A 16,501-nucleotide genomic window follows, 5' to 3' on the forward strand; every position below is an offset into this window, starting at 1 on the left:
CAAGTGCTTTGAGTCCGTGCTCCAAGCCACCTCTCAACATAGGTTAAGTGATACCGCCATCAAGGGATGACGAGTTCTGCTTCCTCAAATGTTGAAGTTTGAGCATTAGAGAAGAACGCCAAGGCAAGCGTACTAAGCAGGTTTCATTTAAAAGCAGTAACACAGACTTCTCCCCGGAGGGAGAAGGGGGCCATGGCTGATGTTCTAGAACCCCGGGAAGTGAGCATGCCCTGCATCTTTTTTAGGTTAGGGTCTTCTTTGTTCTGTTCTCTCTCCCCTTATCTCTCGCCTTCCTGCCTATGTGACTCGGTGACGTGGTAAAAAGGTGAGAAACAGATGGCAGGGGGAAGGCCACAGGGAGGATTCAGGCAGGTAGGGACCCAGGGGACATTAATTACCAATTCCTTGCCTGCAACTTTTTTGGGAGAGGTAGTTAGGCAGGTAACCTTGGTGACCAAAAGGGCTCTGGAGACACTGACATTCCAATCTCCAGGGGCGGTCTCCAACTTCCCAGACTCAGATGGCCTCCTTTCCTCCTTTTGACCAGATTCCCTATTCCACACTAATTGCCTCTCCTCAATTCTGGCTTCGAAAGGACCTATTTGCTGAGCTTTGCGACCCTCCTTAGGGTCTGAGTGGCCATGTTCTAAATTCAGGTGGTTACTTCACTTGAAGTTTCTGGAATTAATTTTTTACTTCAATCTAGAGGATAATCAAGCCATCTAAGTGTGAAGACGCAGCTCTGGCAACATGGAAATTCAGCTAGCGTGAGTTCACGTCGGTGTCAATGAGGTGGCCCAGGAAACACACAGCCCTCCAGGGCCAAGTGCAGCCTGCCCAGAAATGCTTCTCATTGTTCCTTCTCTTGTGTTCTCTCTCCTCTCCCGCTCCCTCCCTGGCCTGCCATGAATAAGGAATTGTCATTTCTCTCCGAAGCAGCTATATTTAACCAATGGATAACTGTGAGTACCTTCCTTGCAATTTAGTATTGGCAACCTATGTGATTTTAGAAATTTGGAACGTATATAATAGAACATTGAAAATGTAGCTGGTAAGGAGGGCAGGGTTTGTCCTGAGCGGTGGTTCTCAACCCTGACCGTGCTGGAGAGTCACGGGAAACACAATTTTTACATACCCTTGCCTGGAACCCACCCCCCAAGGCTCTGATTTGATAGGTCAGAGGCTTGCCCTGGGCATCAGTATATTTTCAAAGTCTCCCCGACGATGCTAACATGCAGCCGGGTTGGGAACTTCTGGCTACAGGAAGCTGGAATGGTCAACCTTTCAACCAATTCGAATTTATATAGACAGCCTCGTTCATCTCGCGGATATTTTTCTTTTAATTTATGCAATTCATGTTGTAGATCACCAAGTTAGATTTGGATAACTGCAATCAGGAATATTTTGTTTGTGCTTAGCTCTCAACTGATACCAGAATAGCTTGTCCTTCAGCCCTGGAAAGCATTATAATAAAGAATTCAATCCTATCCTACCCTGCTGTCTGAACCTCTGTCCCCCTTGAATGGACCAAGGTGTCTGTTCCAGCCAGCCATGGTGACCAGTGGTTTACCTACCCCCTTTGAATTGTCACAAGCAAGATGGGTCCTGCCTTTCAGCACCCACTCCAGGACAGCTCCCTGGTGCCTCTGTAGAGCTTCTCTAAATCGCCCTCCCACACGGGCAAGAGAGGGGATTGAGGACCCTCTCCTGAGCGCACTGATTTCCACCTGGACCCGTGGGGCACACGGCCACCCACGTGCACACACGTGCCCCGTGGTGTGCTGACCCCCTCTAACTAGCCCACAGGAGCTGACTCTGCACGTCGTTCCCAACTCCACTTCCAATACTGTCACGTGGGTTGCTCAAAACCAACCCCATGGGAATAGGTGCACGGGACAAATCAGCAAATGCTACAAACCAGAGTTGGTTCCCCATCCTCACCCCAGAGAGCCAGTAGTTTCGCATGACCGTTCCACTGCTTCTACTCAGAGGTGACTCCAGCAAGAACGGAACACAGGAATGTGCCATTTCAGGTTTCCATCTCTCCCAGGCTCACACTGTTCCTGTCATCTCCTCACCATCCCCTCTGGAAAGACATCCCAGCATCCTCATGGTTTTTGTGCCCACATACGCACACTCACGCACGCACACACACAGTCCTATCGGGCCTATTTCTCTCGCTCTTCATTCTGACTAGTGTAAAGTACTAAGAGCGACTCAGAGTGTGACCTGTTCAGGAAAACTTGCGTTTTGACAAAAGAATGAGTCTCACAGAGAGTATGAGTCATCAGCCAGTGGTTGGGATGGATTTGGGGAAGGCTCTGGAAGGACCTCCTCACTATCCCCAGAACTACATCACATGGGATATTGTCACCTCTGCCAAGCATTCCGGTTAACCTGTTAGTCCCTAACATGAGCCCTTTTTTCCTGCCATGACTCAGAATGCGTCTCTACAACCCATGCTGTCCACCACCTCCAACCTCACTGTCCTCGTGCCCTCCCAGCAAGCCGTGGAGAATATGGACCAAGACGAGAAAGCCTTCTGGTTATCACAGAGCCACATCCCGGCCTTGATAAGGTAGGCGCTCTTGATTTTATTCTTCCTGACCTCTGGCTGGCATGGCTGGGAACAGGCCTCTGAAGTTCCATGTAGGGAACCCACGTGGTCCTTCACGTCCTCCAACTGAGCACACTTCCCTGGCCTCCTCCCCCAGGGTAGTAAGCTGGCGTTATTGACAGCCAACTGTGTGCCACACACTATTCTGCTTTGCATAAATCTTTCTGTTCACCGCCCCCAACAACAACCCTAAGAAATGGGTGTTTTTGTTTTTGTTTTTGTTTTTTTTGTGGTGCTGGGGATTTGAACCCAGGGCCTTGTGCTTATAAGGCAAGCACTCTACCAACTGAGCTATATCCCCAGCCCCAGAAGTGGGTGTTTGAATTATTCTTCTTTTACAGATGTGGAAACTGAGGTACTGGGTAGTTAAGTAACTAACTCAAGCCAAGACTAATAACTGCAGAGGGCATTTGAGATTTGACGACGGCCATCGGGCTCCAGAGCTGCTTCTCCTCACTCCTCAGTGACATCCGCCTTGCGCACCCACGTTTCACTCTAACCCTTGGTCTGTCGTTTTAGATACCACACGCTCCTCGGCACGTATGGGATGGCAGATCTGCAGAACCTGACGTCTTCTGACATGCTGGCCACATCTTTGCAGGGCAACTTCCTTCACCTGGAGAAGGTGGACGGGGTAAGAGAACTCTGTCATTTGTTAAATGGAAGCACAGGCTCTGTGTTCACATTGTGATGTGGAGATTTCCAAGTACGTGTAAAAATGGAGGCCGTGTGGACATCATCCAGTTGCACCAATCAGCATATATTCACACACATGTGCACACACATGCACACACACACAGTTAGAGCAGTGACCCTATGAAATGCAGCCATATTCATATTGGTTGGCCACAAGGCTCCTCCTGACAGGCACAGATGGAAACAGAGAGGGTGAAGGATGTGCAATTCCACAATTTTTTTTCCACATCTGGTTACCTAAGAACTGATTATTAATAACAGAGTCATTATAGATAATTAAAACTGTACAGGAAGTTAGATCCCTGCAATGAGTACCTACTAAGCAACTGCTGGGCACAGGCCTGGATCCAGGTGCTGGATGTCAGGTAGCACCCAAGGGAGAGCCCAGCCCCCGAGGAGCTGATCGTCTGGCACTCCTAGAGAGTGTCCAGGACTCTGATTTCAAGTCCCACTGGAAGTCTGGTTGCCTGGCTGCATGTGACAGTGTTTTAAAGCTCTTTCCAGGAATTGCTCAGACATGATGAGGATTCTGGCAGCCGCAGCTGCTGCAGCAGGGGATCGTGGCCACAGTCAAACCCGTCTGAGAATCGCTGCTGTGTGTTCCTGCCTCTACCCAGCGTGAGCACTGTGGCAAGGACCAGCTCAGCTGCACCTGAACGTGGGTGGCTCAGCAGATGATTCCTTTTAGAAAGTAGACAACACCTACGTATGGGCCCAGGGATATTTTTGCACCTTATTCTGATAATTCCAGTGATACTTGTGTTATTTTCTGAGATATTTAATAAAAATTTGAAATACAAAGACACAGCTAGGCTGGAGGATTAAGTTCCAGCATACTGCCACCCAAAAGGGACAATATTAAAGTATATAATCAAATAACTAGAAGAGAGAATTTTGAATATTCTCATAACAAAGAAATAAATGATCGAGATGATGGATGACCTAGGTATACTGAATTGATCATTGCCCAATGTCCACGTGTACTGAAATATCACACTGGAACCCATAAATATGTACAATTATCTATCCAAAAAAGAGAAATTATCTAAGCTGCATGTATTTAAAATGCATGTACAACTTGATGTTTTCATGTACATATACATTATGAAATGATTGCTACAGTCATGTTAATCCATTGGGGTTTTAACTCATTGATTCTCTTAGCAAACATTAACTGAACACCCACCCTGGGCAGGCATAACCCAGGCTCTATAGATTCAAAAGATAAATCCATCAAGGTCCCTGACCTAGAGGAGCTAACTGTCAAAGACCCATTTTTAATGAGTTCATTCCTGTGTCTGATACAAATGTCTCCTTTAACCAAGAGACGTGTGCACATGCGAGGAGTGTATCCTTCATGGCCCTCCTCAGGGAACTTGGAAGCTGCCCAAAGTGAGAAAAGTCTCCTTCACCCAGGGCCCCCAGGAGGGATTTCAAATAAAGGGTCGTGACGCTGGGTGCGGTGGCGCACACCTATAATCGCAGGAGCCTGGGAGACTGAGGCAGGAAGATCACAAGCCCAGCAACTTAGTGAGGCCCGAAGCAACTCAGCAAGACCCTGTTTCTAACAGAAATATTAAAAAGGCATTCTACTGTCATGTATAACAAATTAAAACAAATTTAATTTTTTTTTTAATTTTTTTTTTGAAAACTAAAGGTACATTTGAAAAGGGGGGCAGACTGGGCATGTGGCTCAGTGGTTAGGCACCTCCGAGTTCAATTCCCAGTACCAAAAAAAAAAAGGTCATTATGGGGAGAAGAGGAGAGTAGAGCTTAGTTGTTCTTGGTTGGTGGCTGACTGGGTAGGTTGGGCTTTCCTTAGCCGCATTTCTAAATAGTTGATAGTCCTAAAAAGTGGTTAGATTCTGCCCAGAAAATTCATTCACTGTTTGTATCAATTTTCTGGGGCCGTTATAAGAACAGAAATGCAGTGTCTCATGGTTCTGATGGCTGGCGTCCAAGATCAAGGGTTGGCAGAGCAGGTTCCTTCTCAGGCTGGGAGGGAAGGAGCTACTGCAGGCCTGTGTCCTGGGCTAGCCGCTGTGCTGCTGGTGGATCACATGGCCCCTCCCTGGACAGCCGTCACTGTGCAAACTCCCCTTGTCTATAAGGACACCAGTCATATTGGATTAGGGCCTGCTATAAAGACTTAATTTTAACGTATGTCCTAAAGACATATAAATTATGTCTATATGATCTATTTATAAATAAGATCAGAGTCTGAGGTTCTGGAGGTCAGGGCTTCAGTGCATGACTTGTGGTGATAGGGGACACAGTTCATAGCACAGTGTCTACACTGTTTTTCAAACTGTGGGGGCACTGCAATGGGCTCACCTAGTACTTTTTTTTAATGAAATAGAACAGAATGAAGTAGAATTGGTAACCAGTGTACCTCCCACATAGTAAGGGAAAGTGCCTTTCACTTAGCGAGTGTGTGGTGTGTGGTGTGTGTGTGGGGTGTGTGTGTGTGTGTGTGTGTGTGTGTGTGTGGTGTCTACTAAGTCACGATTCAAAGGTATTTCCTACTCTGAATCATGGACCAAAAGTGTGAAGGTTACTGCTGCTCAAAAGCACAAAACCCAGATGTAATTTGTACCATCTGCACCCGTCATTAGGGGACAGTGGAACACGAGGCCAAAAGACCAAAGAAGACACCCAGAGACGGGATGCAAGGCCAGGTTTATTGCCAAAGGCTTATGGGGAAGATCAGGGGCACCAGGCTGGGCAGGTGCCTCACCAGGAAGTCCAGGGCACCAGGCTGGGCAGGTGCACCTCCACTCCCACCTCCCCTTGAGGCTTTGTCCGGGTGGCCACTAGGCGAGAACTCTCTCTGTGGTGCTGTGATCTGCTCCAGCTCCCACAGGGAGGGGATTTTGCGGGTCGGGGACAGGAGCAGCATCAGCTTAGCTTGCTTTGCCCCCTGCATGACCGTCATCCCAAGCAAGCATGCAGGAGAGTAGCTTTCCACAGTAACCCTGACTTGTCCCCTTCCCAGCACATGTGAGAGAGAGCCCACGTCCTTGGAGACAATGTCTATCTGGACTTTCTGACTGGACTCGTGGGCACAGTTCCCTCTCCCAAGGTCGGGTGCTTGGGCATGGCCAGGCAGGCCAGGGGCGTGGCTTTTACTGTCCTCCTGTTCTCCAAGGACCACACATAATGTGGTCCTCAGGCTGTCTGTGTAACTACTCACCTCCCACTGCCGTTTACGTTTGCAGAATATCACCATCGAAGGAGCGTCCATTGTAGATGGTGACAATGCGGCCACCAACGGGGTGATACACATCATCAGCAAGGTGAGGGGCTCCCCTCTTCACACACTCCCCACCCCCTCCTTGTCACCTGTCCTTCTGTATGGGCTCATGTTTGGAAAATGAAACCTGCTCGACCTTTTATAAAGTAACCTGGATCAGCTTCCTTTCAAAGCCATTTAGAGGCCCTGTTCATTCAGTCCGGCTGGGCTGCCCTCTCCCCGGCCTGTGCTCTGGACCAGGCCCTCGGTCAAGTGGAGCCGCAAACATCTTTCCTGAGTTTAAAAACGCTGAGGAAGGCCTGTGAGCATCCTGGCCTCGGGAGGTCCGTGATCAAGAACTGGGGAGGGGGCTGGGGGGATGGATCCCTGCCCACCCCCTTCCACGTTATTGCACCCTAAAAAGAAGGAATCCAGAGGCCCAAACAGAAAAAAATGAAAGAGGGTAGAAAAAGTATTATTAGATTTTCATTTCCTGCTAAGTGTCAATTCAGTAAAACTCAAAGGTATGAAATAGAAAAAAAAGAACAGGAAATGGAGTGGTAGGCTACCCTATAATTTTCAGTTACTATATTAGGATCTTCATTTAAAATGAAAGAATTTAGGTTACACTGGGAACTTTCAGAAGGTGGAAGATGGGAGAGACAATTAACTAATTCCATTTTAACTGGAATTATTCTCACTTGGCAATTATATACTCGCTTTTTATTTTAAGCTACGGAAAAAGTCCACCGTTCCAGTTCAGAAAAGAGACTCTCTTTGTTAGACTCCTGGGTCCACAATTTTGCAAAGATCTTGCAGCCTGCTGTGTTCCCGGAGGTATTCAGGAGCACATTTTAATCAAGTGATTCACCACTTGCAGGAAACTATGACTTCATGTGATACAAAGCAACATCACTTATCAAGGGTGCTTCTCTTTTCCAGTCCTGCCTTTCCAAAGTACTAAAATAACTTTTAAGAACATCAGATTACCTCTTGTCCCTTCCTGCATTTTTCAAATGGATACAGCCTTCCTGAGTAGATTGGCACCCCAAATCATCTCCTCCACAGGCTGTATTGCCATGGGCCCAGTCCATATCCCACCCTCTCTGGGGAGCCCTCCTTGATCCAAGCAGCCCAAATCACTGAGGATAAATTCTAAAGTGTCAAGAGAATAAAGTCTAAAGTCACACAGAGCCTGAACTGGGAAACTTAGTTAGCTGTGTGACCTGGGGCAAGTCACATAACTTCTCTGAGCCTTGTTTTTCTTCGCTGTGGGGATTAAATAACGCTCTACCTTGATAGCTGCTGCCTAGTGGACCATCCATAAACATTGATTTCATCCCCTTCTTCTTCCTCTGAAATTCCCCAGGAGCTTTATGGAGTACGTATTTGGCATAGCTATCCATTTTCTCATGTTGATAATCGTTTCTGATGGTGTGGGCCCTGAACCCCTCTAGTGATGGCATGTCCCGGAGGCCTGTGGCTGTGTCTCTATGTCCCTCATCGGTACAAGCACCGCTCGCCCTCTGTACAATGATAGCCGGAATGTTCGAAGGCTCACGAGGGGCTGGGTGCTGTACTAGGTATCAGGCACAGTATTGTCCCACTTGATTTTTACACAAACCCTAAGGAAGAAGGTACTGTCCTGTCCTCACTTTACAAATGAGCAATCGAGGCTCCTTGTGGAGGAAGAAGTTATCTGACCACGAGAAATTCACAGATGGTACCAACTGCCAAGTTCTCTGCGTAGCCTCTGCTTACACTGTACCCCACGGGGCTCCTTTGGTGTCCGTCTTCTGGCATCACGATCACCTTTAGCAGAATTGCCATGGACAGTTGTGCAGGTTGTGCCCTGCACAGGGGAACCTGGCCAAAGGGTGGAATGGAGTTACAAACTCCAGCCCTCGGCACTTCCCATGGTTTGTGCCCACTTGAGGCTCTGGAGAAAGGGGTGGCTCTTTTAAAAATGGCAGTGGCCTTTGTAGTCACATATTGTCACGTGGCATGGACATAGAACCAAGTCTATCAGATCATTGCCTCAAAGCTCTCAAATCTGTCACTTCCATCTAATCGCCTCAAGTCCTTCCTCCCCCGTGAGTCCCCCAAAACTCAGGTGTGTCTACCTTCCTCTGACCCAGGGACTGGCCAACTTTCTCTTTAGAGATCCAGATTGTGACTATTAGACTCTGCAGGGCTGAATCGGTCGTAGACAACAGGTAGACAAATGTGCATGACTGTGTTCCAGTAAACTTCAGTTTCAAATGCGGCAGCAGACTGGACCTGACTGACTCCTATAATATGGACGTCAGTTCCCTGCAGGCAGGACACCAGCCTCAGTCACACTGGTATATCCATGCCTGGCTCACAGTAGGCATTCAATAGATGTTGGCTGAAGACTGAATAATAAAAACATTCCAGTGTTGGGTTCTTCCATCTGAGAATTTTCTAGATAGAATGAGAAGATAGAAATTGTTTTCTTGTCCAGAAGGTCAACCATGCCAATTTTACAAATGCAAATACCCATATGGACCAGATAGGTGATAAAATGAGCAGGGTGGTAGGTGCTAGGGAGAGGTGGGGACCGTAACCAAAGCAGCTGCTGCAACTCTCTTCACATGTGTGTTATCTGCAGGATTACTATCTGATGTTTTTTAGAAGTAAGACATCTAAATTCTTATGTAAAAAATTCCCTTTCTTTATCACACTGCCTGAGCCAAGGAAGACATTTGTACAATGCAGATTCAGGCTACCGGGTTACAGTAGACTTAGGACTTCTGGAAAGACAGGAAGAGCCTGAAAAATGAGCAAAAGGACAACAAATAAAGAATTTTAGCTGCAGCCTGTTAAAGTTCAGTTAGATGTGCTGGGTCTCCCCCGACAGAGTAAAGAAAGTGACAATGGATTCCTGAGGGGGAGCTATGAATTCTTTTGTGCGAGATGAAATTTTATCTAATTAGGAGGCCTTGTCTCAAGGCAAGACATAAAACCGAACTAATAACATCTCCAAGTTTTCCCAGCCTCATTGCTCTGCATCCCAGAATAATTTTATTCTGAGAAATCGAACACTTTCAATGTCAATTCCTTTATCTAAAGAAGTTAACAGGACTGCCGTGTGTATCAGTGAGCAGCAAATGCTACCAACATGTGCTAAACAGAATTCTGGGGCTTTCTTTCCCAGGTGCTGGTCCCCCGAAGAGGACTAACTGGCTCCTTGCCAAACCTGCTCACCCGGCTGAACCAGATGCCGGACTACTCCATCTTCCGGGGCTACATCATTGCAAGTACCATGTCCTCTGCGTGACTGTCTTGCTCGGGTGGCTTGGGAACAAGGAATCCCTCACACACTCTTGTCTCTTTCCTTCACAGCACTATAATCTGGCAAATGCAATAGAGGCTGCTGATGCTTACACGGTGTTTGCTCCAAACAATGAAGCCATTGAGAATTACGTCAGGGAGAAGAAGGTCACAACTCTGGTAGGTATCAAGAACAACAGCCAGGGGAGCTATTTTCTGGAAATGTCCTCAGTATTGCCACTTCTCACCTCCCTCAATGCCTGCCTGTGCATGCCTTGCTTACTCTAGACTCATCCAGAGACCTGCCATGCTCAGATACCCCAGCCCAGAGCTGCCGTCTGTTTGGGGCACATGTCTGGAATCACACACCCCAGGCATCCCAGGAACCCGGAAGGATCTTTATGGTCATCTGTCAATCCCTGCCCTGGCTTCTCCTAGGTCCTGGTAGCAGCTGAGATACCAGCAACAGGGACCTGCAAGGGCGGATCTTTCTTTTTTTCCTTCCTCCTCTTCTCCCCATCTCTATGTTCCCTGACTCAGAACATCTGGGTTGAACAGTCATACTTTATCAAAAGATTTGGTGAATTAATTAAAAAGATTCAATTATGGTGCTCTCTGGCTTAAAACCCCTTCACCGGTCACAGTTTCCCTTGTATTCACTGGTGTCCCGGGGCTTGCATACTGAGGAGCTCAGGCTGCTCCAACCCCAGCCACCCATGGAGAATGTTTGAAGCTGGATTGGCACAGGAAGCAGCTGGTATCTGTACACAGCATGGCTGAGATGAAGATGCTAAAAAGACAGAGCTGAAACTGAAAGTCCCACTAAGCCACCATTGGACCGCCTGCTGTCCCAACCTGAGCTTTGGGAAAACCATGGGGGCTAACCAGAGTGATGATCTCATAGACCCTAAACACGTTGGGAACACATTTGGTGCCATTGTTCCTATACACACACACACACACACACACTCACACACTCACACACTCACACACGCATGCCTGCCCCTCGTCAGGAGGGCTGCCCTTCCCACTTCCTCCTGAGCCTCCCTGCCTCGTCTTCCTGTCCGGCCCACCTCCTCAGGGAAGCTGACAGTGGCCACAGCTGCAGATGCTCCCTCCTGCCATGCCTCTGGCTCAGCACCTGTCCTAATCCCCAGCTTCGAAGGTGGTCTTTTCAAGGGAGTGTCCTGAGCTCTCCCACTACAGCATAGCCTCTGGGAAGACAGGATGGAGCGAACTCCTGTCCGGCCATGATGAACAGCAGGACTCTTGGGATGGAATCGGACACCATCCTGAGCCTGTCCAACCCTGTCCCTTGAAACCTGTTCAGTGGAACATTCTTTTCCTGCCTTGGATGAAACGCCAGGCCACCTCATTTCCCCTCCACCTCCCCCAAAGTCCTGTTGTTACTTTAAGCCGTAAACACAATCTCAATTGTTTTAGTCAGTGTTTTCCCAAAGTCCTAACAAGAAAAATGTAGAGGAGAGGAAGTTCATTTGGGGATCCCCGTTTCAGAGGTCTGAGTCCATAGATGGCTGACTCCATAGCTCTGGGGCTGAGGTAAGGCAGGACACCATGACAGGAGCGTGTGGCAGAAGAAAGCAGCTCGGGACTTGGCAATCAGGGAGGGCCCTGCTCACCAGAGACAAAACATAGACCCGAAGTCATGTCCCCAGTGACCTACCTCCTAGGTCCAGTGACCCCACCTGCCTTCAGTTACCACCCAGTTGACCCCTGTCCGTGGATTAATCCACTAATGGGGCTCAAGTATCATCACTGAATCATTTAATCCCTGCACCTTCTTGATTGTCTCACACATGGTCTTTTAAAGGATATCTCCTATCTAAACCATAACTTCAATTAAATTAAATAATAATGATGATAAAAATTCAACCTACCATTATTTGGATATGGTTGGGGCATGTCCCCCAAGCTTTCTTGTGTTGCAGGCTTAGTGCTGGGTCTGGTGATGTGGGGAAGTGGTGATCCTTTAAGAGGCGGGGCTTGGTGGGAGGTCACCAGGTCACTGGGTCACTGTCCTCAGAAGGGATTGACTTTGGAGTAAGTGAGCTGCTCTCAGAAGATGGCCGCCTCCTGCTGGCTTCCTGTCTCTCCATGTGATCACCCATGCACAGGTTCCCACCCTGTGGGATGCCATCAGCAACGGGCCCTCACCAGATAAAGGGGCCGCTCAGTCTTGGATGTTCGGTCTCCAAAACTGTGGCTGAATAAACTTCTTTTCTTTATTAAGTACCCAACCTCAAGTATTTCATTACAGCCAACAGAAAATGAACTAACACACGGCCCTTGTGATAATCAACGTTTTGAAACATCTCTTCTGCGTGGTGCAGGAGGAGGACATCCTGCGGTACCACGTGGTCCTGGACGAGAAGCTCCTGAGGAACGACCTGCACCAGGGCATGCACCGGGAGACCATGCTGGGCTTCTCCTACCTCCTCGGCTTCTTTCTCCACCATGACCAGGTGCGATTCCGTTGTGTAAACCCCGGGACAGAGGCCTTAGCCCGGGAACCCCATCTCTTCCATATTGCAGTAATCTCACTGCTGCTTCCTCAGCCCCATCAGCCCCAAACAGTCTTCTCTTTGACCAGAAAGCTGACGACTAAGCCAGATCATCCAGCTCCCACTCAGCTGCCCTGTGGTCAGCCTGCAGTTAGGTCGGGTGACCTGATGAATTGTGGTATTTGCGTCCCCGGCAGGCATAGGTACCCTCGGCACCAGTTCAGCAAACCTGACATTCAGTCCCTAAGGGTCCCCGAGGTGGAATGGCACCTGGAAGCTCAGCCCATCTCAGGATGTGGCAATTACTCCAGGGCACAAGGAACCCAGAGACATACACAGGACACAGTAGCCAGATGAATCACTGTTACCTCACCACGTGCTGACGGAGAGCGCAGGCTGAACACTGAGCACCATCCCAGCATTTAGATCACACTGTACTGAAATATCTAAGTGGTCAGAACCCATAAAAAAAGAACTTGTGAGACTAGATACTTAATAAATTTCAAATATAAAATTCTATACATGTATTTCAAATACCAAGTAAAAAAATAAAGGGAAAGAAATATGGAATGAACCTAACAGAATCATGCTATATACATATATAAATGTACCAAGAGGAATTTCTCCTTTATGTATATGTAGAAAGTACCAATCAAAATAAATAAAGGAGTGAAAGGAAGATCATTAGAGTAAAAGGGGAGAAAAGGGGAAGGGAGGAGGGGAAGAAAAAAGAGGGGGAAAGAGGATTGAAGTCAAATTCCTTTTATGTATAATTTTCTCAAAAGGAATCCAAATACTATGTATAATTAAAATGTTCTAATAAATATATTTATATATATTAATAAGATGAATCTATGAAAATGTAACAAGAAACTCACAATATAATTCTAAAATGACTTCTCACAAGGAAAGTTAATAAAAACAAATTATTAAAGAGACACTACAGGCATAGTGGTGCATGCCTGTAATCCCAGCAACTTGGGAGGCTGAGGCAGGAGGATCGCAAATTGGAGGCCAACTTCAGCAACTTAGTGGAGCCCTAAACCACTTAGCAAAATCTTGTCTCAAAATTAAAAATGAAAAAGGGCTAAGGGTGTGACTCAGTGGTAAAGCCCCTACGTTCAATCCCTAGTACCAAGAAAAAAAAGAGAGAGAAACACTACACCCTATATTAAAATGAATGTCTAATTTCAGAAGCTTTTAAGCAATAATACTTTGATTCTCTTTGAAAAGTGTAATCTTAAAAACAATTTCCTCGGTGGGGTCATCATCGAATCACAAGTAACTTCTTATGTAAAATCTTTTTATCTGTTTGGGGACAAATAAGGTCTTTTGTACTCTTGTTTAGTTGGAGAATCATCTAATTCCAGTATTTTTCTCTGACCCCCATAAATAATTCCACCCGTTGTGTGATAACTTTGAGAACCTTTTAAATACATTTCCTTTTCTTCCCAGGATCGTCAACTATGTTATGGGTAGAGAGTTCTTGCTTTCCTCCATCATCTTTCATTTCCTTGTGTAGAAATGAACATTCCAGAGCACTGAAGCAGTTACAGGATGGTCATGTCCATTTTCCATTTGTCCAGAAATTCCTTGACCTTGAGCAAGAACTCTTCATACCGTAGAGGTTTTGCTTTTACTGGTTGTCATTTACTTTCTCTTACGACAATGGACATGTATGGAAATGCTTTCAAATGGGTAGGCAATGTTTAAATCAAAATCTTAGCACAACCCATACTTCTCTGGATATATCTCATGATAGAAGCGATTCAGACTTATAATTTTAATGCCAAGTTAAGCAACATTGCAACTTCAAATGCTCCGCTATTTGGGTATTTAAAAATACCCAAAATACTTGGAATTCTGGAAATTTGGGCTGTAATCACTATTTGAGACTAAATAAGGTTTCCTGATAGTTTTCCCAACGTACACAGACCTGGAACACATGGGTGAAACTCAGCTATGATGTATCTCAACATTCAAATAGAAATTCATTTGGCTACATGTCAATCTTAGGAGACATTAATATTCGGCAGAAATTAAAATTTAAGCACCTAGTCAGCTCATCTTAATATGGCCAGCAGGAGCGCTAAGGATGTTATTTTACGTACTATTTGGTGAATTTCAAGCCCTTATTGGATAATGTGATTTCTGTGTAGTGTAATAGTTTTCTCCCTCTGTCAACCTCAGTCAGCTGTCCCTACACACACACATTCACACCCTCCCCATTCCAAACGCATCCTTCTTAAAACTCTTTTCTAGTTGTCTTGGTTCTTGTATAAATGCCATTCAGCCCTTCCAAATGTCGTCTGCAAATTAACCACAAAGCAGAAAAGACGGGTCCCAGCCCTGGTGTCCTGGTGGCAGAAGGCATTCACGGACCAGCAGGCCACAGCACCGCTGAGCACGTCCACACAGCCATCTTGCCAGCGGCACGGACATCAGGATCAGGAGGCAGCATGTTTCTCATGAACGTGACCCAGTGGTTTTGAGTGATGGAGAGGTGTCCCCGAGCCTACCTAGAGCCACCTCTTCCTTCTACGAACCAGAACTCTGAGGTTCAGGAAGAGAAAGCAACAGGCACAAACCACTCAACTAGAGGTGCCAGATCCTGGACTGTCAGACTCCCCTCTCCCAGGCCAGAGCTCTGTCCACCACGGTGCGCCACCTTCCAGGTGCATGGCGGCATATCTCCTAGGCTGCTGTCCTGTCGATGACCCCCATTCCCCACCTTCCCCTCTCCCTTCAATTTCCTATATCTAATATTTAGTCCTCTTGCTCACAGCTCTATGTAAACGAGGCTCCAATAAACTACACCAATGTTGCCACTGACAAGGGAGTGATCCATGGCCTGGGGAAAGTTCTGGAAATCCAGAGGAATCGATGTGATAAAAATGACACCATTATTGTACGGGTAAGTTAGATCCAGAACCAAGATGCCACCAATGGGCGATGACTTATTTTTTATAATTTTAATTTTTTAAGCTTAAGAATTTTCTATTAAGGTATCTCAGTTCAGTCCAAAGAGAACTCAGTCAGTGAGCATCTCCGACGTGCCCAGGAGCACATGGGCTGTGGTTCTGCAGAGATAAATAAGCCGTGAGCCTTGTTCCCAATGGGCTAATGACCTAGTGCAACAGGGTGCACCTTCGTGCCTGGGAAAGGCTGCCTGGAGCCACAGCGCCCCCCAAAGGGAAAATGCACAGGGAGGGTCCGGGGTGCACCTGTGGCAGGTGTTGGCGAGGCCTGGTCTACTAGGACAGAAATTCGGACATGGAGGATTTAAGTGTATTATGGGATGTTCGAATGGAGGCTTTCCACCTCAGTCCATAGGAAATGGAGGATCCTTTACTAACAGGAACAACTGCAGGTATTTATTAGGTACTCACCCTGCGTCAGGAGCTGACTAAACCTCCCCACACCACCTACAATGTAGGTACTATCACTATACCCATTTCACAGATGGGAAAATGAGTCACAGCAAGGTTAATAAGGCACCCAGGCTCACATATTAGTAAATAGCAGCCCCAGAGCCAGAATTCTGAATGGCCACACTGTACTACCCAGTAGGTACCAAGTCAGGAGCACACTGGCCTCCTATTTTAAGAGTAGGTTGCACTTGAGCATTTCTGATTTTTGTTTTTGCTTTTGTTTTTTGGTGAGGGCAGTACTAGGGATTGAAATCAGGGGCACTTGACCACTGAGCCACGTCCCCAGCCCTGTTTTGTGTTTTGTTTAGAGACAGGGTCTCACCGAGTTGCTTAGCACTTCACTTTTGCTGAGGCTGGCTTTGAACTCACGATCCTCCTGCCTCAGCCTCCCAAGGCACTGGGATGACAGGTGTGTGCCACTGTGCCTGGGAGCATTTCTGTCATTCTTAATGTCTGCTCTTCGTAGGTGTTATTTCTGGAGCATTCTGAGTCTGCATCCCTCAGCTGGGCCAGGTTCTCCCGAATTGGGCACATTGGTAGTCCCTGAATCTGGACCAATTCACTAAACAGGGTTTTGTTTTTTGTTTTTTTTTTTTTAGTAAATAAAGGTTATTGTTAGAGGAATTTGGATTTAAATAAGTCGAGACCTCCACACATTAAAAAGTTAAATTAGAGTCAGAAGAACATTATGGGAAAAAAGTGATCCTCA

At 46.9% G+C, this 16,501-nt stretch overlaps 1 protein-coding gene across 1 annotated transcript in view; it reads left to right on the forward strand.

Annotated features, from left to right (window-relative positions):
• The window catches only part of Stab2 (stabilin 2), a 155,650-nt gene that overhangs the window by 78,186 nt on the left and 60,963 nt on the right, over window positions 1-16,501 (forward strand). The window contains 8 exon segments of the mRNA XM_047551615.1: window positions 915-962; window positions 2,442-2,578; window positions 3,137-3,251; window positions 6,532-6,609; window positions 9,724-9,822; window positions 9,912-10,019; window positions 12,191-12,322; window positions 15,147-15,275. Coding sequence (XP_047407571.1) covers window positions 915-962; window positions 2,442-2,578; window positions 3,137-3,251; window positions 6,532-6,609; window positions 9,724-9,822; window positions 9,912-10,019; window positions 12,191-12,322; window positions 15,147-15,275 — 846 coding nt within the window.

This window comes from Sciurus carolinensis, chromosome 4 (genome assembly GCF_902686445.1).
Source record: "Sciurus carolinensis chromosome 4, mSciCar1.2, whole genome shotgun sequence".
Lineage (NCBI taxonomy): Eukaryota > Metazoa > Chordata > Mammalia > Rodentia > Sciuridae > Sciurus > Sciurus carolinensis.